Source organism: Phyllobates terribilis, unplaced genomic scaffold (assembly GCF_046119375.1).
Source record: "Phyllobates terribilis strain yellow unplaced genomic scaffold, ASM4611937v1 Scaffold_2__4_contigs__length_985480577, whole genome shotgun sequence".
Taxonomy (NCBI): Eukaryota; Metazoa; Chordata; class Amphibia; order Anura; family Dendrobatidae; genus Phyllobates; species Phyllobates terribilis.
Window position 1 is genome coordinate 436,117,014 of NW_027362762.1, and position 26,322 is coordinate 436,143,335.

Consider the following 26,322-nt stretch of genomic DNA (forward strand, 5'->3'; position numbering starts at 1 on the left):
TGGAGAACTTTGTGGGTGAGAGCACTAAGTTTATATTGTACTCTGTAGCGGATGGGTAACCAGTGCAGTGACTGGCATAAGGTGGAGGCTTTGTTGTAGTGGCTGGACAGAAATGTGACCCTGGCTGCTGCATTCAGGACGGATTGGAGAGGGGAAAGTTTCGGAAGAGGGAGACCAATCAGTAGAGAGTTGCAGTAGTCCAGACAAGAATGAATAAGAGCAACAGTAAGAGTTTTTGCCATTTAAAAGGTAAGAAAAGGTCGGATTCTGGAGATGTGTTTTAGATGCTGGTGACCTGAGTGATCAGATATAGGGAATAAGGGAAAGTTATGTGTCAAATATCACCCCAAGACAGCGAGCATGCTGCTTGGGAGTTATGATTGAACCACCCAAGGAAATTGCAATATCGGATATAGGTAGGTTAGTAGAGGGGGAAAACACAAGAAGTTCAATTTTGGAGCAATCTTGTTTCAGATAGAGGGAGGACATGATGTTACAGACAGCAGACAGACAATCCTTGGTATTTTGAAGTAATTCAGGGATGATGTCAGGAGATGATGTGTATAATTGGGTGTCATCAGCATATAGATGGTGTTAGAAGCCAAATCTGCTGATGGTTTGTCCAATAGGGGCAGTATATAGGGAGAATGGGTGGGGGGGGGGTGGGGGCTCGGACTGAATCTTGAGGAACTCCAACAGTAAGGGTAAGAGGAGAAGAAGATGAGCCGGCAAATGATACACTAAAGGAGCGGTCAGAGAGGTAAGAGGAGAACCAAGAAAGAGCAGTTCATTTGAGGCCTATAGAGTGAGGCATAGCGAAGAGGAGCTGCAGTCACAGACCCCTTGACGATCCCGACCTAGTCCAGGAGGAGCCGCCGACAGCCGCACTGCATTGCAGCGCACTGCGCAGAGACCGGCTCTCTGCACAGCATTTCCAATGCCAGCCGCCGGCCAATCGGAAGCCAGCAGCTGACATCTGCGCATGGCAGTGACGTCATACGCCGCTGCGCTGGGACGCAGATATCAGCTGCTCGCCTCTGATTGGCCGGCGGCTGGCATTGTAAATGCTGTGCAGAGAGCCGGTCTCTGCGCAGTGCGCTGCAATGCAGTGCGGCTGTCGGCGGCTCCTCCTGGACTAGGTCGGGATCGTCAAGGGGTCTGTGACTGCAGCTCCTCTTCGCTATGCCTCACTCTATAGGCTTCAAATGAACTGCTCTTTCTTGGTTCTCCTCTTACCTCTCTGACCGCTCCTTTAGTGTATCATTTGCCGGCTCATCTTCTTCTCCTCTTACCCTTACTGTTGGAGTTCCTCAAGATTCAGTCCGAGCCCACCCCCCCCCCCACCCAACCTGCTCCTCCTGGACCAGGTTGGGATCGTCAAGGGGTCTGTGCCTGTGGGCCACATGTGCTCAAAGGACACCGAGGGAACGGGGGACAGGTGAGAGGAATTTTTTTTGTCTTTTTTATGTGTGTGAAGAACAGCGCAGGGGACAATTCTACCAGATGGGGACCTGGATGGGGCATTACTACCGGATGGGGGATATTACTGAAAGATGGGGACCACCAGGATGGGGCACATTACTACTAGATGTTTGCCAGAATTACTATATGGTGCTAATTGTAAAACAATGTTACTGTATGTAGCGAATTGGAGGAAACAAAATTGTAAAAATTAAAAAAAAAAAAATATTTTGCCACTAAAAATGCTGTTTTATATATAAACTAAACACAAAAAGTGCACGTTTATTATCGCCACATCTGTACTAACGACCCAAGCTATAAATAAAATAAACACAGCAAAAATGTTCAGATGGTGTATACAAAAAAAAATGGTATCACTAAAATTGTCACTTTGACCTGCAAAGAATGCGGTCCCCCAAATTCAAATTTTTTCCATGTGCGGCCCATATACCCAGCCGAGTTTGAGACCCCTGCTTTAGATCATTAGAGACTTTAGTGAGGGCAGTTTCAGTACTGTGTAAAAAGCAGAAACCGAATTGTAAAGGGTCAAGAAGAAGAGCGTTATATGAGATAGAGGATTACCAGAGAGTGGACCAAGTGTTCTAGGATTTTAGAGATGAAGGGGAGATTAGACACTGGTCTGTAGTTAGCTGAACAGTTCTGGTCCAGGGATTTTTTTAGTAGAGTGGTTTTGATGGCATGTTTAAATGAAGAGGAAAAGATGCTATGAGAAAGAAGTTAAATATTTTAGTTAGGTAGCTAGTGACAACCGGTGCGTAAGACTGAAGGAGATGTGAGGGAATGGGGTCACTGGTGCAGGCTGTAGGGCGAGAAGAAACGAGGAGCCTGGTAACTTCCTCCTCCGTGACAGTTTCTAAGGTGGAAACTGAACTTGAGGCGCAGGAGGGAAGGGGATCCAAGGTTTGAGGGGATTGGACAAAAAATCTTAACTGATCACTCCTGGCATTTCTTTTTTTAAACTTTTGTTTTATTAAACAATTTTATAAACAATTACACATTGCATTTGGTAATAGAAAACATCCAGAGACATCACATCAACACAGATCTACATCTCTTACATCGATGAGAACACATTAAAATAAACTGGTCAGATGGGTTATCGCATGCATATGAATAATTTCTTTGCCCTGTGGATGTCACATTGTTACGCACACGCCCGGACTGACTGGCGTGAGCATAATTAGTGATCCCACTGGACCATGAACCGAGGAGTGCCTGGAGGGGCGTAACTAAGTATCAACTCGGTCCGACCAAGGTCACACGGCGGCTCATTCGACTCCGTGAACCAGGGAGGAACTGAGCAGAGGGACCAGGTGCTACTCCAGGTCAGACCCCGGTCACAGCTGTTGACCCACACCGGGGAATGCAGGAACTGGCAGGTTAGACTGGCATACAGACAGGTGGGTATTGGCAGGCACGGCTGGTATGCATACAGGTGGGAACTGGCAGGCACGGCTGGCATGCAGACAGGTGGGCACTGGCAGGCACGGCTGGCCGACAGACAGGCGGGTACTGGCTGGTAGGAACACAGGCAGGATAGGGACCAGTCCAGACTGGGACACAGGAACGGAACCGCAGGTGCGGTAGACAAGCAGAGCAGCGCAAAACGCGCAGATGCGGTAGACAAGCAGAGCAGAGCAAAACGCGCAGATGCGGTAGACAAGCAGAGCAGAGCAAAACGCGCAGATGCGGTAGACAAGCAGAGCAGAGCAAAACGCGCAGATGCGGTAGACAAGCAGAGCAGAGCAACACCCGCAGATGCGGTAGACAAGCAGAGCAAAGCCCGCAGATGCGGTAGACAAGCAGAGCAGAGCAAAGCCCGCAGATGCGGTAGACAAGCAGAGCAGAGCAAAGCCCGCAGATGCGGTAGACGAGCAGAGCAGAGCAAAACCCGCAGGTGCGGTAGACGAGCAGAGCAGAGCAAAACCCGCAGGTGCAGTAGACGAGCAGAGCAAAACCCGCAGGTGCGGTAGACGAGCAAAACCAGATACACACAAGGTACTTACAATGAAGTAGTGAGTGTACACAAAACTCACAAACAGAAGTTCAGAGACAACGAGTTGGCGTTAGGTGCAGGTTCAGACACTGCAGGAAAAGGGAAGGTTCGGACATAGAGACAAACAGGTAACGGGCTAGGACACAGTTCAGACAAAAACTGAACCAGGAATTAGATACAGGAACGAGCCTGGGAACTCAGCCTCCAGGGTGGCGGAGACAGACTAGAAGTCAAAGATACAGGTAGCAGGCCTGGGTATACAGCCCCCAGGGGCGGAAACAAACAAGATACAGGACAGGACCTGGCAACTCAGTTGCACAGAACAAACTGAATGAAAGTGTTGCTCAGGCACCTCCTACTGGGTGGAGGGGGTTTAAGTATCCAGTGGCTCACAGCAATAGGCTGGGGACGCATTAGGACTGTGCACCCTGTAGCTTTAAGAATCAGGAAGCAACAGCGCCGCCGCCCTAAGCCAGCAGACAAGAGACATACAAACAGCAGGTACTGGAGCAAAGTGTGCAGCCTGGCCTGATAGGTAAGATTGCGGTCTTGCATGGTGGGAGGTGGTAAGCCATGCAAGCACGCCGCCAGGGATGTTACAGTACCCCCCCCCCTTTACGCCCCCTCTTCTTGAAGCCTGCAAGGATTTCCTGCAAAGAATTTGGAGGCCGATCCTTCTCTTGAAGAAGATTACCTCTTCTGTCCACTAGAGGGAACGAAACTGGTCTCACCATCTTGGTGACTAGGATGCTTCCTCCTATCGAGCCATCCTCAGCAACAGATGAGGTGGGTGGAGTACCAGGAACAGGACACAGGAAAGTCTCTCTCCATTTGTTAATATCGGGTAGTACCCCAAAGGATTCACAGGACAACTGAAGGTCCTCCTCCGGGTTGGAGGGGTGCAGAGACTCGGGGTTAACCACCGCTTTGACGTACACTTTGCCAAGCTTACTGGATGAAGTGGATGAAGTACCAGGTACAGGGTGTAGAAAAGTCTCACTCCATTTGTTATCAGGTAGAACCCCGGAGGATTCAGGAGACAACAGGAGGTCCTCCGCCTGGTTGGAGGGGTGGAGAGACTTGGAGGTAGCCACCGCCTTGGTGGACGTATTGCCAGATTTATTAGAGATAGAGGATCCTTGTTTAGGGACCAGCTTCAGTCTGGTTTCTGAGATGACACGTCTGCGAGGCGGGGCGGTACCTGAAGCCAGATCATTGGTACAATCGTCGAGACTGTGTGGGGACATTGCCTCTTCTTCCCTTCCTTCGGAGACTTCAGTGCACAACGAGTCAGCGACTAGCAGATGTGGTGAAGAAGAATAAGAAACTGCTGACTGTCCTGAAGATATGGAGACTGGACACCCCTTGCACCTCAGCAGTCCCCCAGGAAACACCATGCTGGATCTCCAGACCTGAGCGGGCACTAGATCTCTCGGCTCTGGACGACCTGTGGGTAAACCATACAGCACCTGGAATGTGAACTTCTTCATGTGTAATGCTCCAATCTGGAGCTTAATTTGTACAGACATATTTTGACTGTTTCTGAGTAGGGCTCGTCCTTCCGCTGACAATGCCCAAACCGGCTTCTGGAGTTGTCGGACGGGAATCAGACACCGACTCTTCAAGGCTTTAACCCGAAACTTCCGGTTAATCCGAGGCCTTCACTTGCCATGGAGACAGTCATGGTCATCTGTGGAGAGGAAACCCTAACGCCAAGGGCAGCCTCTCCTACAGGCCTAATGTCTTGAGATTCTCCAACCTTCGCTGGACAAAGACCGTCAGGGAGTCCCGAACAACCGCAGCGGGACCGCAATCTGATTTTGTGACTGAGTTCTGGCCTCTGCTTTGCCTGACGAACATAGTCATCCTTCATGGATTCTGTGCGGATAGCTGCCTCTACAGGCTGGGGAACAGGAGGTCTTTGGGAGGACAGAACCTGGCGTGACGGTTTACCTCTACGCCTTGCACGTCTGGACTGCCTCTTGAGGTTGGGAAGGAAAGGTTTCTGTGGAGCATTGTCATCCTGTGTGGATTCTGTGTGGGCAGCAGTCTCTTCAGGCTGGAGAACTGGTAGGCTACCTACACACATTACCCATCGGGGCTGCTCCAAGATATTGGGAAGGGAAGCCTTAGCAGAAGCTTCAGGGTTAGGGTCATCGAAGACCATTAGAAAGGCCACCAGGAAGGCCTGCAGGTCAGAGACAATAGGATCCCATGCTTCCCATAGGGGGGTGATCCAATTCAAGGCATCACCCGCTAAGTAGGACATCATGAATGCTACTTTAACCCGATCAGTGGAAAAATAGTGAGCATAGAATTTGAAATGCAGCATACATTGCTCCACAAACACACGACTTTGTTTTGGGTCCCCATAATACCGTGGTGGATCCGCAGGAACGAGTGCTGATAGCTCCATTTGGGCTGGTGCGTAAAACGCCTGGACTTCAGCTTGAGAAAAATTTTTTTCCTTGGTGCACGTATTCGCCAGACAAGGATTCAAATGTCTCTGAGAGCGAAGGGCCGTGGGGCTCAACAGGAACCATGGCCTGAGCAAACTGTTACGCACACGACCGGACTGACTGGCGTGAGCATAATTAGTGATCCCACTGGACCATGAACCGAGGAGTGCCTGGAGGGGCGTAACTAAGTATCAACTCGGTCCGATCAAGGTCACACGGCGGCTCAGTCGACTCCGTGAACCAGGGAGGAACTGAGCAGAGGGGCCAGGTGCTACTCCATGTCAGACCCCGGTCACAGCTGTTGACCCACACCTGGGAATGCAGAAACAGGCAGGTTAGGCTGGCATACAGACAGGTGGATACTGGCAGGCACTGCTGGTATGCAGACAGGTGAGTATTGGCAGGAACGGCTGGCATGCAGACAGGTGGGCACTGGCAGGCATGGCTGGCATACAGACAGGCGGTTACTGGCAGGTAGGAACACAGGCAGGATAGGGACCAGTCCAGACTGGGACACAGGAATGGAACCGCAGGTGCGGTACACAAGCAGAGCAAAACCCGCAGATGCGGTAGACGAGCAGAGCAAAACCTGCAGATGCGGTCGACAAGCAGAGCAGAGCAAAACCCGCAGATGCGGTAGACGAGCAGAGCAAAACCCGCAGATGCGGTAGACGAGCAGAGCAAAACCCGCAGATGCGGTAGACGAGCAGAGCAAAACCCGCAGATGCGGTAGACGAGCAGAGCAAAACCCGCAGATACGGTAGACAAGCAGAGCAGAGCAAAACCCGCAGATGCGGTAGACAAGCAGAGCAGAGCAAAGCCCGCAGATGCGGTAGACAAGCAGAGCAGAGCAAAGCCCGCAGATGCGGTAGACAAGCAGAGCAGAGCAAAACCCGCAGATGCGGTAGACAAGCGGAGCAGAGCAGAACCCGCAGATGCGGTAGACAAGCGGAGCAGAGCAGAACCCGCAGATGCGGTAGGCAAGCGGAGCAGAGCAGAACCCGCAGATGCGGTAGACAAGCGGAGCAGAGCAGAACCCGCAGATGCGGTAGACAAGCAAAACCAGATACACACAAGGTACTTACAATGAAGTAGCAGCGAGTGTACACAAAACTCACAAACAGAAGTTCAGAGACAACGAGTTGGCGTTAGGTGCAGGTTCAGACACTGCAGGAAAAGGGAGGGTTCGGACATAGAGACAAACAGGTAACGGGCTAGGACACAGTTCAGACAAAAACTGAACCAGGAATTAGATACAGGAACGAGCCTGGGAACTCAGCCTCCAGGGTGGCGGAGACAGACTAGAAGTCAAAGATACAGGTAGCAGGCCTGGGTATACAACCCTCAGGGGGGGAAACAGACAAGATACAGGACAGGACCTGGCAACTCAGTTGCACAGAACAAACTGAATGAAAGTGTTGCTCAGGCACCTCCTACTGGGTGGAGGGGGTTTAAGTATCCAGCGACTCACAGCAATAGGCTGGGGACGCATTAGGACTGCGCACACTGTAGCTTTAAGAATCAGGAACAACAGCGCCGCCGCCCTAAGCCAGCAGACAAGAGACATACAAGCAGCAGGTACTGGAGCAAAGTGTGCAGCCTGGCCTGATGGGTAAGATTGCTTTCTTGCATGGTGGGAGGTGGTAAGCCATGCAAGCACGTCGCCAGGGATGTTACACCCATCTTCTGAATTTATATAAAAAGGAGAGAAAAAGGGTATTTACCTAATTAGGATACAATCCAAACTTTGACCCCCTCAACCACAACTTATCAAACTTGTGCTGTCTTTATCCTTTCCATGCTCAGATTAACTCTCATCGTAATATATATGGACCTAAATGCCTGCCCCTATAAGCAACATTTGTCACTTATAACTTGTGGTTTTCTATTTGTTCTCAGATCCCTTTCAAATTTACTCTCCCAGCTCAAACCCTTTGGCTAAGTGGAGACTGTAAGACACGAAGAATTCCAATAGTCCTATATTTTGGAGAATTTTAACTCACAACCTCTTTTTTGTATACTATGTTTTCGAATGGGATAATTGAGTTAACCAATGCGATCCAAGATTGCAATGTTGGCTGTGTATTGCCCATCCATCTCAAAGCCAACAATTTCCTGGCCAAAAATAAGGTTTCTCTCAAGAAAATCTTAATATAATGATCCCAGGCATCATCCTCCATTACCCCAAAAAGGCAAATCAAAGGATCACATAGAATTGGGATGGATAGTAAGGAAGATGATAAAGAGGTTACTTCCTGCCAGAAGGACCTAATAATTGAGCAGTCCCAAATTAAATGAATAAAGTCAGCATCTATGGTATGACATCGTAAGCATTCTGAATTAGAGGAACGCCCCATTTGATATAGTCTGAGGGGTGTGAGGTATGACTGATGAATAATATATAGCTGAATCCACTTATTATTGACGGAGGGGGAGACAAAGGACGGGGACTCCAAAACTCCCTCCCATTCCTCCTCCCCCATATTCGGAATTAGAAGTCTCCACTTATTTTTTGATGGTAAAGGGTTCCGATCTAAGCCTGTTGATAACAAGTATGTATACAAGCTGGATATAAGACCTTGTGGACCTTGAGATTTAAAGGGGAATTCCCATCTCCAAGATCATATCCCATTATGTAGTAGGTGTAATAATAATATTAGCAAATGCATCCAATTAGACATGTAGTATAGTTTTTCTGATTCGCTATGTCTCTTTCCTCATGTGCAGGCATCACAGGACCTTAGGTCTACATGGTTACGACCACTACCAACTAGCTAACTGTCACTATATCAGTGTTCGTAACCATGGATACCTAAGGTCCTGCACATGAGGAAAGAGACCTAGTGAATCATAAAAACTATACTACATTTCTAATTTTCTACTTTGCGAATATTATTATTATTACACCTAATGCATATTGGGATAGGATCTTGGAGATGGGAATACCCCTTTAAGTATTCCTATTAAGGGAAATGAGGAAATAGTTTGATTTATTCCTAGATTTTGTAAGTGAGATCTGAGCCCAGTTCGAAGTTGGAGGTACCTGAAGAATTGAGATCTTGGAATGTTGAATTTATTTTGCACCTGTTCAAATGACATCAGTATAGACATTTCATAAATGTCTCTTAACAAATAGACCCCACTAGCTATCCAAAAGGGGGCAGATGGATGTTCCACTAATGTCGCAAAATACGGATTTCCCCAGCTATTTCAGCTATAACATGTGTAAAGTCAATCCTTTTCTTTGCCTGTCTCCATACCGTTCTCGCCAATCTATGTAGGGTTAACAACTTAATGGTAGTGGATTTATTCAATTCTAAAAAACCAAGTAAAGAACCTGTGCCTAAAACGTGTGCCAACTGGTTCTCAGAATTCGGTAACTGGAAGTCAGGCATCCAACTACGGATCGCTTTTAGTTGACCTGCTAAATAATATAGATGGAAGTCAGGCAGAGCTGCTCCTCCCATATCTTTAGGCCTTTGAAGGGTAGATAACCTGAGTTTAGGTCTGGAGTTCCCCCAAATAAATGTGGACATCAAAGAGTTAAGAGATGTGAAGAATTTTTTAGGGACCGGTACTGCACTATGTTGTAATATATAGTTAAATTTAGGGAGTAAGATCATCTTAATTAAGTTAATCCTTCCTGACACTGATAGCGGTAATCTCCCCCACAAGGAAAATTTACATTTAGTGTATTCTAATAAAGGGAGAGTATTACTCGAGAGGTCCTCTCTATCATTTCTAACAATCATAATTCCCAAGTATTTGAAACATGATACTACAGGTAAAGGAGATAACATTTCCAAATCAGCATTCGTAGTGGGCGACAGAGACATAAGAGAAGACTTATCCCAATTTATAAAGAGACCTGAATATCACTAAATTTATCGATAGTAGATATAACATATATAGAAGAGTATTTTTAACCTTGTCCATAAAAATTATCATGTCATCTGCATATAAACCAATTTTATCAGTTCTGTCTGCAATTGTAATTCCCCTGATATACTCAGATGAATGTATTCTTATTGCTAATGCTTCAATTGCCAGAGCAAATAGAGCCGGAGACAAAGGGCATCCCTGGCGAGTTCCCCTTTCCAATGAAAAAGATGTGGAGGATATACTATTTATCACTATCTTAGCTTTGGGGGCCGCATACAATATTTGAATCCAGGCCCGAAATTTAGGGCCAAAACCAAATTTCTCTAGGCAAGCAAATAAAAACGGCCACTCCAGCGAGTCAGAAGCCTTGGCCGCATCCAATGAAGCCAAGGCCCGATCATTTCCCAGTACCAGAGAGCTATATTGAGCTATTGATTGTACCCTTCTGATGTTAATAGAAGTGTTTTTACCTGGCATAAAGCCTGTTTAGTCCGGATGGAGAACAGATAGTATCACCTTATTAAGTCTCATGGCTAGAATTTTTGTAAGAATTTTGTAATCCACGTTTAATAGTGAAATAGGGCGATATGATCCACACTCCAATGGATCTTTCCGCTCCTTTTTTAGGACAATAATATTGGCATCATAAAAGGATTCAGGCAAGGAACCACTTTGCATCGCCTCTGAGAAAGTCTCTAAAAGGTGAGGCATCAAGACCTTTTTGTATCTATGGTAGAGTTCTAATGGTAGGCCAACAGGGCCCGGAGCTTTACCCAAAGCCATATCTGCCATTTATTTCCTCTAAAGTGATATCTGCATCTAAAAGGGATTGTTGTGTGACACTTAATTTGGAAAAATCAAGATCTGCCAAATAAGTGAGACATTCTAATTTATTATGGGCACTTTGGGATTCATATAATGATTTATAAAAGTTATGAAAGCCACTTAGTCACTGCGGCAGAAGATATTCTATCTGGCCCCCTAATGTTCGAATCCTAAGAATAGCACTAGAGTCTTTGTTTGTAGACCATAAAGGCCAACAACTTACTTGATTGGTTCCCCAATTCAAAATATGATAGTCTAGTGAAGAATAATTTACGTTTAGATTTAGTGTCAACGTTTTGTGTATACAATCTATATGAGTGTTGCCAGTTTACTCTATTCTCCTCAGACGGGTCTGAAAGATAACTCTGTTCAGCTTCCTTTAACCTATGTTGAAACTCTGTATCAACCTGTGAAGTCGTTCTCTTGATGTATGAAATAGTGGAGGAGAGGCATCCTCTAAAGTATGCCTTCAGTGTATCCCAAAAAATCTTATTATTCCTTGGCAACGGATGTACTTCCTCGAAACAGTCTATTTGATCCAGTATTCTATCATCAGGACCAATTAATTTTAACCAAAGAGGATTGTTTCCATGTGGGTCTGCCTCGTACCTGGTCAAGTTTAAGCGTTAGTATCACCGGACTATGGTCTGAGATCCCTCTTACCCCATGCTCACTACTATGTACCCACGTTGCTGTATAACTAGAACTGAAAATATAATCGAACCGTGATAACGTAGATTTGGTTGAGGAGTGACATGTGTATTCTTTAGTTCCGGGGTGATGTAATCTCCACAAGTCTATCAAACCAATACTCTCCATATAGGTTGAAAACAAATTAGAAGATGGTGTTATTGCCGTTCTGGTGTTGTCACCTATTCTCAATCTATCTAAATTTTCGTCCATAATCAGGTTGAAATCCCCCATACACAAGACCTGAGCATCCAGGTGGTTTAGTGCGAATTACTGCCTTTTGGACAATAATTAGATTAGCAGGAGGTGAGTTATATACAGTACAGACCAAAAGTTTGGACACACCTTCTCATTTAAAGATTTTTCTGTATTTTCATGACTATGAAAATTGTACATTCACACTGAAGGCATCATAACTGTGAATTAACACATGTGAAATTATATACTTAACAAAAAAGTGTGAAACAACTGAAAATATGTCTTATATTCTAGGTTCTTCAAAGTAGCCACCTTTTGCTTTGATGACTGCTTTGCACACTCTTGGCATTCTCTTGATGAGCTTCAAGAGGTAGTCACCGGAAATGGTTTTCACTTCACAGGTGTGCCCTGTCAGGTTGAATAAGTGGGATTTCTTGCCTTATAAATGGGGTTGGAACCATCAGTTGAGTTGTGCAGAAGTCAGGTGGATACACAGCTGATAGTCCTACTGAATAGACTGTTAGAATTTGTATTATGGCAAGAAAAAAGCAGCTAAGTAAAGAAAAACGAGTGGCCATCGTTACTTTAAGAAATGAAGGTCAGTCAGTCCAAAAAATTGGGCAAACTTTGAAAGTGTCCCCAAGTGCAGTTGCAAAAACCATCAAGCGCTACAAAGAAACTGGCTCACATGAGGACCGCCCCAGGAAAGGAAGACCAAGAGTCACCTCTGCTTCTGAGGATAAGTTTATCTGAGTCAACAGCCTCAGAAATCGCAGGTTAACAGCAGCTCAGATTAGAGACCGGGTCAATGCCACACAGAGTTCTAGCAGCAGACACATCTCTTCAACAACTGTTAAGAGGAGACTTTGTGCAGCAGGCCTTCATGGTAAAATAGCTGCTAGGAAACCACTGCTAAGGACAGGCAACAAGCAGAAGAGACTTGTTTGGGCTAAAGAACACAAGGAATGGACATTAGACCAGTGGAAATCTGTGCTTTGGTCTGATTAGTCCAAATTTGAGATCTTTGGTTCCAACCACCGTGTCTTTGTGCGACGCAGAAAAGGTGAACGGATGGACTCTACATGCCTGGTTCCCACCGTGAAGCATGGAGGAGGAGGTGTGATGGTGTGGGGGTGCTTTGCTGGTGACACTGTAGGGGATTTATTCAAAGTTGAAGGCATACTGAAGCAGCATGGCTAACACAGCATCTTGCAGCGGCATGCTATTCCATCCAGTTTGCGTTTAGTTGGACCATCATTTATTTTTCAACAGGACAATGACCCCAAACACACCTCCACACCTGATGGGGTGCTACGTCAGATGACTTGGCCTCCACAGTCACCAGACCTGAAGCCAATCGAGATGGTTTGGGGTGAGCTGGACCACAGAGTGAAGGCAAAAGGGCCAACAAGTGCTAAGCATCTCTGGGAACTCCTTCAAGATTTTTGGAAGACCATTTCCGGTGACTACCTCTTGAAGCTCATCTAGAGAATGCCGAGAGTGTGCAAAGCAGTCATCAAAGCAAAAGGTGGCTACTTTGAAGAACCTAGAATATAAGACATATTTTCAGTTGTTTCACACTTTTTTGTTAAGTATATAATTCCACATGTGTTAATTCATAGTTTTGATGCCTTCAGTGTGAAGGTACAATTTTCATAGTCATGAAAATACAGAAAAATCTTTAAATGAGAAGGTGTGTCCAAACTTTTGGTCTGTACTGTATACATAGTATTACGTACTCTCTGGAGTCAATTTATAGCATTTATAAAAACAAATCTTCCCTCTGAATCTCTGCGGGCCTCCCTAACCTCCCAACTAATGGCCTTATGGATTAAAAGCGAAACTCCTCTTGAATAGCTTGTATGGTAAGTGTATCGACCATTGCACCCATGGTTTATTTAGCCACCTAGCTGAATCTCTAGTGAGGTGTGTTTCGACTAAAGCCAGGATATGTGGCTGATAATTTTTGATTTGCAAAAATACTTTAACCCTCTTAGGGGATATAAGACCTCTTATATTCCAAGTCATACATTTCAGTTGCGACGCCATTTACCTAATATAAGAAGATGGGAATAAATATGAGGTAGAAACAAATGGCCATTACACTATTACTGCTCATATTCATTATTTCCCGTTTGACGTATCCAATCATTTCCACCCAATTTATATATTTATGGGGCTCACCAGGTTGATCTATCGCCCCTATAGGTCCCAACAAATTATATTGCATGGAGACAAAGCAAAAAGGACTGAGCCCTTTGACAGCATTCAACTTATAAACAACAACCCGAGACGCAACCAAAACAAGAAGTAAACTTAAACTTTTCTTATGACGCTTCCTTTCGGGGAATACCATCACTGATCCCGGTGTGAGGTATTATGTTGTCTTTGACGATGCAAAGTCTGAACTCCCGCATATGTAAAAGGTGTATCAAATTACATCAAACCCAATATTCAGTTTAGGAACGGCAGCACAAAGGGTGTCGGTCACCCTTTTACAGGCTCTGGGTGCAATTGGAGCCACTCCAACGCCTCCTCTGGAGTAGCAAAGAAAGTAGTAGAGTTTCCAGAAACAATTCGGAGACGAGTAGGATAAGCCATTGCATAGATAATCCCTTTGTCTTTAAGTTTCTTCTTTACATCTATAAACTGGGCTCTCTGTTTTTGTAGTTCCACAGAAAAATCAGGGAAAATAGATATTGTAGAATTGTTATTTAATAGAGCCTTTTTGTCTTGCTAATCTCAGGATGATATATCTGTCCTTAGAATTCAGCAGTCTAGCAAGAAGGGGTCTAGGAGGGGCCCCAGGAGGGGGGGGTTTGCTGGAACTCTGTGGGCCCTTTCCACAGCAAAGACCGGGGAGTGTTCATCTCCTAGGGTAGATTTAAGCCAATTTTCCAAATAGATTTCAGGATGCTGGCCCACTGTTCGTTCTGGTAGACCAATAATTCGTATATTATTTCTTCGCATTCGATTTTCTAGGTCATCAGCTTTTTGGCGCCAGGCGTTTATGGATCCAGCTGCTTTGGTCAATTTGTTAACAATAGGCGGCATTTTATCTTCCAGTTCTGATACCCTTGTCTCAGCCTCAGTGACACGTTTTTTCATAGTTTGCATGTGTTAGTGGAGTAGGCCCACATCTGAATGAACCTCCTCTATCTTCCCGGTCATAGAGTTCTTGCAAGTGGATATCTAATATATAAAGGTGTGTGTGTGTGTGTCCGGGATTGGCATCTGCACCGTCGCAGCTACAGCCACAAAATTTTGCACAGTCACACGTCTGGACCCCGAGAGCGTCATAGGCTATGTTGTGAGGCGAAATTTTAACCCCGCGCGTTCCAATTCACCAAACAATTTTGCACCTATCTACATAATGGGGAAAAAGTGAAAGGAAAAGTGTTGGAAGCAAATTGACAGCTGCCACATGTGAACAAGGGAGAATTAAAGAATGAGAGCGATGGCGCCAAAGAGTATATACCGTACAGTTGCTAGGGTGGGGCCCCGACATGGGATACTCATACTCACCACACACGGGGATATGAACACACACACAAAATGCGCCACACACTACCACATGCTTGAACACATATACCACCCTCAGCACACACAACACTCATCTCACAAAGATTTATCAGGCTTCCAATAGCAACCAATCACAGCTCAGCTTCTATTTTGCTACAGTTAATTAATCTGAGCTGTGATTGGTTAGTATAGTCAACAAAGGACATTCTCAGTATAACAAAGCTTGTGTAAGGTAATAAGATGTCAGTTAGGGTGTGTTGGTGGAAAGGCTGATGTCAGTCACATTGCTTCTATGTGATAGGATATAGAAACTGCCAGTTACAGATTATTTTTACCACAATAATGCCTCATAAGAAAAGGAATTTCATGGCACGAATGTCAGCTGATGCGAAAAGAAAAGCTGCATTACGGGCCAATGAAAAATGTGAAAACCGAGAAACAAGGCTGAGACACATGAGAACAGCAGCTGCTTCCTCAAGAGCCAATGAACTTTCTGAGCAGAGGGAAGCGAGGCTTGCAGACATGAAAACAAGAGCTGCTCCCTCAAGAGCCAATGAAATTTCTGAGGAGAGGGAAGTGAGGCTTGCAGACATGAAAACAAGAGCTGCTTCCTCAAGGGCCAATGAACTTTCTGAGGAGAGGGAAGCGAGGCTTGCAGATAAGAGAAGAAGAGCTGCTTCCTCAAGGGCCAATGTGTTTTGTGGTTTTTGTGTGGAGAATAAATTTTTGTTAACATATTCTATTTTGCTAACAGCAGTTATTAACCCGGGCGAAGCCGGGTAGTACAGCTAGTAGCTTGTAAAAGTTGGTCAGCAACTTGCTTCAAAGTAATTTCTTTGTGTCCCTCCCATTCCTCCTCATCAGATACATGACTCTTACGTTGATCCGTTGTTTTATTTGACAAGGATGTTGGCCCCTTCCTCAATTGAGAGTTTTCCTGGGGGTCCCCTTTGGCAAAGTCTTTCAAATTATCTGCTATACTAGAGTTTTTTCCTCGGCTCATTTTGTAATGGTATAAGCAGGGTATATTATATTATATTTACTCCAATAGTATATTATGCCAATTTATTATGTAGAGGTCAGTGTCTGGACAATGCTGCCACCTGGTGTCTTTACTGCAGCAGTGCCCCAGTAATATCTTTTATAAATTAGATGCCGGTTTCAGTAGAAAACATATGTTATTTCCAGTAATAAAAGTTGGAGTAAATAGTGGCTTCTGGTTGCTTTGTATAATATTCGAGTCACTCTGTGTCCCATATATGGATGCAAGGGACTAAATCTAGGCTGAGTGTCTCATGCCCCAGGGCTTACGCTTCCCCTTGCAGAGTTAGGCTGCTGTGTTTCCCTCCTTCAGTTATTCCTATGACCCCTAGACAGGCCGCAGGACCGAGTTGTCCAGTACACTCACCGCTGCACCTCTCCAGAAGCCCGTCGCTCCTCAGGCCTTTCAGAAGGAGACCGACTGCAAGCATATATCTTCAGTGGTGTCTGTGTGCTGTGCCACGTGCAGAGCCCTCAGGATGGCCGCCGCTCCTCAGAGAGTTTACTCTGCTGGGGTCCACAGAGCGCGCCGGACCAGAGCCCTCTCCGTAGCAGCTCCTCAGAAGTCCTGCCGCTCCCTGCTTCTCCGGAGCTGTGCTGCAGGGCACAGAAATGAAAATCAGGGTCCGGTGAGTATAGGATTATGAGCTGGATAGCGGGAGCTCAGATCTCCTGAGTCCTCTCAGCTCCTCAGCATCGCCACACCTCCACTCCTGGCATTTCTGTTTTAGAATCTACTTGTATTTCACATTAAGGCTAGAGTTACACAAGCGTAGGTTCTCTCCTCCAAAGAATCAGATCGATTATGGTAATGATACTCTGATCCGAGTTTGATCCAAGTGATAGCTTAGTGCAATCCAATTCTCTCGCATGAGAGAATAGTAGCACAGGTGAGGAGAAGATGGAGAACAAAATTTCTCCATCTTCTCCATTGTTTGAGTCCATGGAAATCAGATGTCATCCGAGTGAAGTCTGATGATTTCCATGCACCTATAGACTATAATGGGTGTGTGTTGTCCGATTTGCGCTGCAAGTCGCAGCATGCTGCATCTTTTTTTTTTTCATGCCGAATCGGTATGAGCGAAAAAAAAAAACGCTGATCAGCACTGCCCCATAGAATAACATTAGTCCAAGTGCTGTCCGATAAAACACCAGTTATCACTCGTCCGATGTGTGAGCGAGCCCTAAAAACAAATCTGGAAGTTCTTTTCTTTGAACTCTGTGTTGTTCCGTTCCTCTATTATTTCTCCTGGAAATGTATGAATACATTGATTACTGGGTATTACCAGTTGGGGTATTACCTGATAATGGATATTACTGGGTATTACCAGTCCCTACACAATCTGGCACTGTCCAATAGGTGCTGATTCAGACTTTTTTGGAACACACCTCTTTGACATGGAGAATGGTAACACCCCAATTGTCAAAGTATATGTTCCAAAAAGTCTCTCTCCATGGGGAATACAAGTATTACTAAAACAGAAGTATAAGGAGGGGTGACAGGTAGTCTACTTGAAATCTCTGTCTGGGAATGGGTCTATATTATTTTGTCTTTTCTTATTTTATATGTTGAAATCAAGTATAGAAAATATTTTGGGCCTAATGGAGGCCTCAATAGTAAAAAGACATTTTCTGGAAAAATATATATAGTTCAGCCTTAATACAGGGATACTAAATGTAGATTTTTAATATCACTAAGTCCATATTATTATTGCATCCTAATTTAAAGGGGTTGCTTACTACTAGACGAGTCCTTCTTAATCGTAGCTGTAGCATGATTCACTATTCCAAGGGAACTGAAGAAACCCTGCTCTTCCTCTCTTACAGAATAGTGAAGACTGCAGCCAATCAACAGCCACTAATTGGCTGCAGCAGTCTCCTGACAATGTCTCTGTCAATAGACTGGTTGGGGATATGGCGCAGAGCAGTGGCACTGGATTTTTTTTAATTTATGAAACACTCTGTGGCAATTAATAAGGCTTTATCAAGTAGTGGATAAGTCTTCAGATTATATCGTAGATATTAAATTAGTTTTTCAGTTTTAAAATGAATGACCTCTCTTTTAGGAAGACCATCAATATTAGTCCAGTTGGTGGCATGTAGAGTTGTGTAAACTGTAACAGGCACACTATCCTTACAGAAGCATCTTTAAAGGGAACCTCTCACCACAAAAATGCCGTCCATTCTGCAGGCACCATGTTATAGAGCAGGGGAAGCTGAGCAGATTGATGTATAGTTTTGTTAGAGAATATACAGCATGACCTGTGTTTTCTCATTTAATCCTCTGCTCTTTCTGGGCTTTTTGGTCCAGTGGGCAGATCTGACAGTGACTGACAGTGATCTCTGCCTGCACTTATACAAAGACAGCTGTCAATCACTGATAGGCCTGCCCACTGGACCGAAAATCCCAGGAAGATCAGAGGATTAAATGATGAATCCCAGGTTTTACTCTTTTTCTCACAAATCTATATATCAATCTACGGTATTTAGCTCCTTCTCTATAAAATAACGGCTGCAGAACTGATATGAAGAGTTGTATCTCTTCCCCACCCCACCCAGTCAAAGTTTTTAATAATTCATTTATTTTTTTTTTTACTTTTCACTTTTTAGACTCATTGAAACATTAATAACAAATCATAAGTTTTTTTGAAAGCCATCGTGACCTTAGTGACCATCAGCAGTTCACAGGATAAAGAAACCATGTATAATGTGTATCTCAGACCTCAAAATAAAAAAGAAATGTATATTGTCCAACATGTCATCTTGATAAGTAAACCACATGCTGATATCATCCCTATTAATGAATATATTCATACTCCTCAGTACAATCCCTGCTGATATAACATGTGTGATTCAGATTGTACACTGAAGGTGTGAGCACCCAGAATGGAGACCCCTCTTCGGGCAGTTAGTGGAATTATTTGCTGCTGTTCTGTTTTGTACAGTGTGAACCAGGATTTTACATTCTGTTCTTTGTAGTCTAGGAGCCCACCCAGTAATGAATTTAAAACTGGAATGAAAGTGGAAGCTCATGACCCTCGAAATGTTACCTCCGTTTGTATAGCCACTGTTGTGGGAATCTCTGGAGCTCGCCTGCGTTTACGGCTGGATGGCAGTGATGATAAAAATGACTTCTGGAGGCTGGTGGACTCATCGGATATCCAGCAAATTGGTACATGTGAAAAAACGGGAGATATGCTGCAGCCACCCTTGGGTAAGAGGCTAGGTTTACGTCTTTACAGTATACTGGAGAAGGCTTATAGAATGAGACTCATTGGTTGGAGTGAATGCAGCGACCTATCACTTCATTAGCACTGAGAAGAAGAAAGGCTGTGTTCACACACAGCATTTTTGCTGCTGAAAAAAAGGTGCATTTTCCAGTACCAGCAAAAGCTATCAGATATCTCCTGCACGCATTTGTTTTTTTTCTCCTGACTGAATTTGAGACCCGCAACGTTTTTAAATCTGCAGCACGTCCGTTCTTTCAGCGTTTGTGCACCGATAGAAAGCAATGAGAAAATGCCAAAACACTGCAAAAAACAAAACAACAAACTAACTTTTTAAACTTGTACTGTGGACAAATCCTACATATAGTCTGCACTAAAAAAGCTGCAAAAATGCATGCATGAATGCTGCGTTTTTACTGCCAAGAGAGCAGGCTTTGGCTGCAGAAAAAAATGCTGCAAAAACACTGCGTGTAAACATAGTCTTAAGGGGTAGGGTTGCAAGGCACAATTAGTCATAGGGCTACATTTGAGGAGCTGTACTTTTGTAATAAGGTAATGATAATTGATGTCAGGGACAGTGAATGTCTGCCTACAGGAGTGTGATGGTGTCCTCTGAGATAATTGTAGCATTATTTGTACATATTGCACGGTTCTTCTAATAGCCGTACACACTGGATAGCTTGCAGCAGAGCAAGCTTTACTTATAGTTATACTTTAGTGTACATGAAGTGTAAAGAATGGAGCAATTATAGAACTATAGCATTTTTACAAATCTGGTATATTGTGTATAATTTTTTTCTGTTTAATATGTATATTATAAAGTAAATCAGAATGTGTAGCCACATTTTTGTAGTGATATTTCTATTTTCTCTCGGAAAGGATTCCGGATGAATGCCTCTTCCTGGCCTATGTTTCTGTTAAGAACACTAAATGGAGCAGAAATGGCACCCGCGACATACTTCAAAAAGGTAGGAAATAAAAGTTCACACTTTTTATACGTAATTTTTTTTTGTGAAGGGTTGAGACTTTCCTTAGTTGTTTTCCAGCTACATTAACACATACACTGCCATATTTACGACCTTTTTTCTCTCGTGTCATCTGTTTTACATCAGTTTTTTTTTCTGATCTGCTTTAAACTGAAGGAAGTAGTCTGTCTGAACTTTTTTATCCATTAACTCTTAGCACTGGATCAGTGAAAAACGGATGAAACACAGAACGCTGAAGTAAAAAGTATGTCTCCTGTTTACATCCATTTTAAACCAATCCACATGGACTTTAATAGCCAACTCTGATCTGCAAAAAGGATGAAAATAGGACCTGCTCTGAGACTCACCGACCTGGGACAGCCGCATTTTTAAAAAACGGATGCGTGAATGAATTAATTAAACTCTATGGGTCCGAATCATTGAAAAAAAAAAAAAACGGACCGCAAACGGACATGTACAACAGATGTGTCAATGTAGCCTTTCTGGGTTATTTGCAAAAAATAAAGTTATCGACTATCTTTATGGAACCTATGAATAAGATATAACTTTATGGTGAGCCCTTGTATCGTGGCTGAAAACTGCAGTGAAAAGTGGTGTTATCTTGTATCTGCATTTTTCAAATCGATAGTTAATGTCCTGCAGCTCTGTAGGTTACTGTCAGTTTTACCCACAAATCCACAGAGTTTTTAGCAGTCCATTGGAAATGGTCAAAATGTTTTGTTTTCATCCTTGTCTGTGAGTCCTACATTTCGCAGAATGGCACAAAATTTGTGCCAAAATATCTAGGGGAGCTGATTTTTCAAAAAGTCGCAAATGATCAAATCATCTGGAAGATCCCTCATCCTGCAAAATGGCAAACTAAAAAAAATAACCACAGTCAAACACATAAAATAGACTTCATAAAAGCGCAAATTTAAAGAGTAAGGCGCAAAAATAAAAATACCAAAAAAAACAGACACAAATGCAATAGTGAATCAGGCTCTTTGTCTCCTAGAGAGAAAGGTATGCAAATTAGAAGAAAAAACAATGTAATACCACCTATAGATGGCTACACTGTGACAGTGACCATGGTGGTGTGGTGCTGCCAATCCAGACATGGGCAACAGCCAAATCACCCTATTTGTGTTTTGTGGCCTTGAATCCTTTTTTGTGTCTTCTAGCTATTTAAATTCGGAAAAAAATATATATATTTTTTTTCTAACAGGAACCACAAAAACCATCTCAGAATTTATTTAAAATTGGATTGAAACTGGAAGCTGTGGACAAAAAGAATCCATTTTTAATCTGTCCGGCTACGGTCGGAGATGTGAAAGGAGATGAAATATTCATCACATTTGATGGATGGAGGGGAGCCTTTGACTACTGGTGCAAATATGACTCTCGTGACATCTTTCCTGTCGGGTGGTGCAGTATAACTGGAGATTCTCTACAGCCTCCTGGAAACAATGGTAGGTAACATGACTTGCTGTACATTTCAGATACAGTGAATATAAAGAGACCGTCTGAAGCTTTTGTTTTACAAACGTATAACGGGAAGGTAGGAAATGATGGGTTTTGTTTTTGTTTGTTTGGTTTTTAAGATCTTTTTTTGTGGAAGATGTAAATTATAATGGTGAATGAAATTGTGATTTTTCTTTTTGTGACTAATGCACTGTAAGCAGTATTTTAAGGTTCAAAGAAGTGCAAGCGCAGTGCTTGTACAATGTGACTGTACTATAAAAACACACCACTAGGTGGCAGTGTAGAAGACTAAGTGAACAGGTCTGTCCTTTGCCTCCACTGAATATAGCCTGTGATGTGTAAATCTGGGCGTCACATGGTAAGCTGTAGTAAATCATATATGGTCATTCACATGAGAAGAGTAGAAACGAAACAAACTTAGGCCTTAGGGCACCATTTATAAAAGTGATGCACACAGTGCTAAAAAAAAGTTTTGTTTTTTTTATTTTTTTTAATTTAAACAATATTTCTATTAAATAAAGGCAGCACACATAAGTATTCACAGAAGATACATGTACACTAGAATAAGTACAACAGTATTTCAAGAAAAAGCTTTTCAGATGGATTGTATTTTTTCTACTTAAATGGACAAAAAAAGCTAACAGAAATTGCATTTTCTTTTTTTTTAATCAAGTAAATTTTTATTCATTTTATATCAGTTGCAGATATACAAATAACATTCTCAACCAATGTGTTTAACCCCCTCGCCCATACCCCCCCACAACAAGAAATTGCATAAATTAAATCCTTAATACAGTTTATAAGAGAATGCCATTAACGCCAAAACATATGCTATTCTAGATGTTCTCCTACAACAGTTATATTAAGATTAGTTTGGAAAGTTTAAAGGTATTGTTCGGTATAGAAAACTTTTTTTTTTAAGGTAGGAATTAGCTTAAAATGAAAACCGGTGGCACCTTCACTTTCCAGCTTTGCACATAGATCCAGCTCAGGCTGCTCTGGAGGTCTGCACCAGTGCCAGAAGCAATGCCTCCTCCATTCGGAAGTTAGAGGAACGCTGAAGCTTTTGGCTGCAGCCATCAGGTGACTATGAGAGCGTGTCATCAGCAAATTATCGAATGTGCTCCTCTAGACTCCTTTCTATGTCAGACAACCCCTTTAATTCATCTATTTACACATCAGTTTTTTAACAGAACTAAGGGCATGTCTCATTCTTATCCCTTTTTGCGACTAAGAATCAGCCATTCACATCTAAGGGGTTCCATTAAATGGAATGTCTGCAGGTTGTTGCTATTTAATCTGAGAGCAGTGTATTGTAGAAGCAGAGTCTGATTCCGGCGATGTGTCACTTACTAGAATGTGTGCTGTACTTTCAATACAATCAGTGTTTTATCAGCATGAGATTCACTAGAGGACTGTCTCATTTGTAGCCAGTTAGGCTAATCTGTGTAACCCCGCCCCCACCACTGATTGCAGCTTACTGACTATTCACAGTGTACACCGAAAACTGCCAGTCAGGGGTGTGGGCGAGCTCTGCAGTGATAGCACTGCTACATCTACATCAGGCAAAACAGGGACTTTATCAAAACTGCACCAAGCAGCCCAGTAAGTGATATATCACTAGAATCAGGGTCTCTGTTTCTAAATTATGCTGCTTTCAGATTCCATAGCAAAAACCTGGTGACAGATTCCCTTTGAAAACAAATGAAAAATGTAAGACATTAATTTCCATTTATTTTCAAATGATTTTAATAGATCCATTGCAAAGTAATGATTCCAAAGTTCTGACTGTTTACCGCCATCAGTCTTTCAAAATAGATGTTGCACAGGAGAAAAACGGTCCATTTTTTTTTTGCAGTTGAAAAAACAAACTGATTTGTGAATGTGCCTTTAACAGTACATGACGTCTAGATCCGTCATGAGCGCATCACTTTGCGCTTGAATATGTACGTCATGTTGATCACATGGTATTCCCTCTGACAACCCATCAGCACCCCTGTAGCACGATAGCAGGGTGTCAATAGGTTGCTATATCAAGCAGAAACCTTAAATACACCACATTTTATCAATCAAGCACCGACAGGATAGTGTAATACACAGCTACTGAGGTAGTGCTATATGTTACTAATGCAATCAGAAGATCGCATATTGAAATGCCCTGGAGGCCACAGCCATTGCGCGATCAAAGTTTGCTCGGTGCAGCTGCTACATCGCGGTGCTATAGAAGTCTATGGAGTCGCATTGCAACATCTACAATACCATGGCTGTGATAAGCAAGTAACGTAGTGATTTATTTATTTATTTTTTTGAGACTTTCTTGTGGTTGTGACCATGCAGATGTTGCAAATCGACCCCATACACTTCTATAGCACAGCGATGTAGCAGAGGCACTGAGACTATTGCAGCCACTTTATTCTCCACCTTAATTCTGGTCTGAATGTAAAGTGCATAGCAGCTGTTGTGAATCAGAATCTGCTATTGCCAGTTCATACACTGGATTTTCACCCTATTTTGTGTGGATGATGAGGGGACTTGCTGCTATTTTTATTTATTTTTAGACTAATGTATTTCACTGCAAATTCTGTTTTTTTTTTTCATTAGCGGACATCAGTGGAAAGCAGGAATTAAGTCTTAAAGGGGTGGTCCTGCACCTAAAATGTATTTTCTAACTATTATCTTTTGCATGTTTTTTTTCTTTCTTTTTAAATTCTTTTTATTGAATTTTTAATAAAAATACATAAACAACAATAACAAGGGTCATATCATGCCATTAAAATGATTAATAGGTATATATGCAATAAACAGATAAAGTAAGCAGTCCCGCAAAGGGTAATTGCATCAAGAAGGATGACCATGATCAAACCATCAAACAATCTGGGAAGGTACAGGGAGGTGAAAGAAGGAGAAGGTGGTTTTGGGGGCTGAAAGGGAGGGTGTAGATTCCAAAGAAATTTGCTTATACAAAGCTGCTGAAGTGACCATGTTAAAATGGAAGAGTTCTCAATCAGAGTAAGTGTGAGGCATATGAGTGCAATCCTAGGAAAGGGTTTAAGGATCAGTGTGTTGTCAATGTAACGTGGCTGCAATTCATGCTAAGTAGTGGTGGTCAACCCTTGGCTTTTTCTGCTGGGAGAAGAGTCGCCAAGGGGCCCAAATGTCCTTAACCTGCTCATACCTTGTGTTCCCAGTTTGATCTATCTTTACATCATAACCACTTTTGTAATTTCCTTTATTATACAATACCCAACACTTTGCTTGCATTGACTTGCATTGAATCGCTTAATATCCGCATGTGTACATGTAGTCATGCGGATATTATGCGATTCAATGCAAGTCAATGCAAGCAAAGTGTTGGGTATTGTATAATAAAGGAAATTACAAAAGTGGTTATGATGTAAAGATAGATCAAACTGGGAACACAAGGTATGAGCAGGTTAAGGACATTTGGGCCCCTTGGCGACTCTTCTCCCAGCAGAAAAAGCCAAGGGTTGACCACCACTACTTAGCATGAATTGCAGCCACGTTACATTGACAACACACTGATCCTTAAACCCTTTCCTAGGATTGCACTCATATGCCTCACACTTACTCTGATTGAGAACTCTTCCATTTTAACATGGTCACTTCAGCAGCTTTGTATAAGCAAATTTCTTTGGAATCTACACCCTCCCTTTCAGCCCCCAAAACCACCTTCTCCTTCTTTCACCTCCCTGTACCTTCCCAGATTGTTTGATGGTTTGATCATGGTCATCCTTCTTGATGCAATTACCCTTTGCGGGACTGCTTACTTTATCTGTTTATTGCATATATACCTATTAATCATTTTAATGGCATGATATGACCCTTGTTATTGTTGTTTATGTATTTTTATTAAAAATTCAATAAAAAGAATTTAAAAAGAAAGAAAAAAAACATGCAAAAGATAATAGTTAGAAAATACATTTTAGGTGCAGGACCACCCCTTTAAGACTTAATTCCTGCTTTCCACTGATGTCCGCTAATGAAAAAAAAAAACAGAATTTGCAGTGAAATACATTAGTCTAAAAATAAATAAAAATAGCAGCAAGTCCCCTCATCATCCACACAAAATAGGGTGAAAATCCAGTGTATGAACTGGCAATAGCAGATTCTGATTCACAACAGCTGCTATGCACTTTACATTCAGACCAGAATTAAGGTGGAGAATAAAGTGGCTGCAATAGTCTCAGTGCCTCTGCTACATCGCTGTGCTATAGAAGTGTATGGGGTCGATTTGCAACATCTGCATGGTCACAACCACAAGAAAGTCTCAAAAAAATAAATAAATAAATCACTACGTTACTTGCTTATCACAGCCATGGTATTGTAGATGTTGCAATGCGACTCCATAGACTTCTATAGCACCGCGATGTAGCAGCTGCACCGAGCAAACTTTGATCGCGCAATGGCTGTGGCCTCCAGGGCATTTCAATATGCGATCTTCTGATTGCATTAGTAACATATAGCACTACCTCAGTAGCTGTGTATTACACTATCCTGTCGGTGCTTGATTGATAAAATGTGGTGTATTTAAG

General features: G+C 43.1%; 1 protein-coding gene across 4 annotated transcripts in view; it reads left to right on the forward strand.

Moving 5' to 3' along the window:
• SCML2 (Scm polycomb group protein like 2) overlaps positions 1-26,322 on the forward strand; it is a 102,081-nt gene that overhangs the window by 34,626 nt on the left and 41,133 nt on the right. For 2 of the 4 annotated variants that reach the window (XM_073665376.1, XM_073665377.1), the window contains exons 4-6: positions 19,075-19,309; positions 20,202-20,290; positions 21,513-21,756. In XM_073665376.1, the coding sequence (XP_073521477.1) occupies positions 19,075-19,309; positions 20,202-20,290; positions 21,513-21,756 (568 nt within the window). Of the gene's footprint in view, positions 1-10,446; positions 10,522-19,074; positions 19,310-20,201; positions 20,291-21,512; positions 21,757-26,322 lie in introns of all 4 variants that reach the window. The other 2 variants (XM_073665378.1, XM_073665379.1) reach the window with 2 other exon arrangements.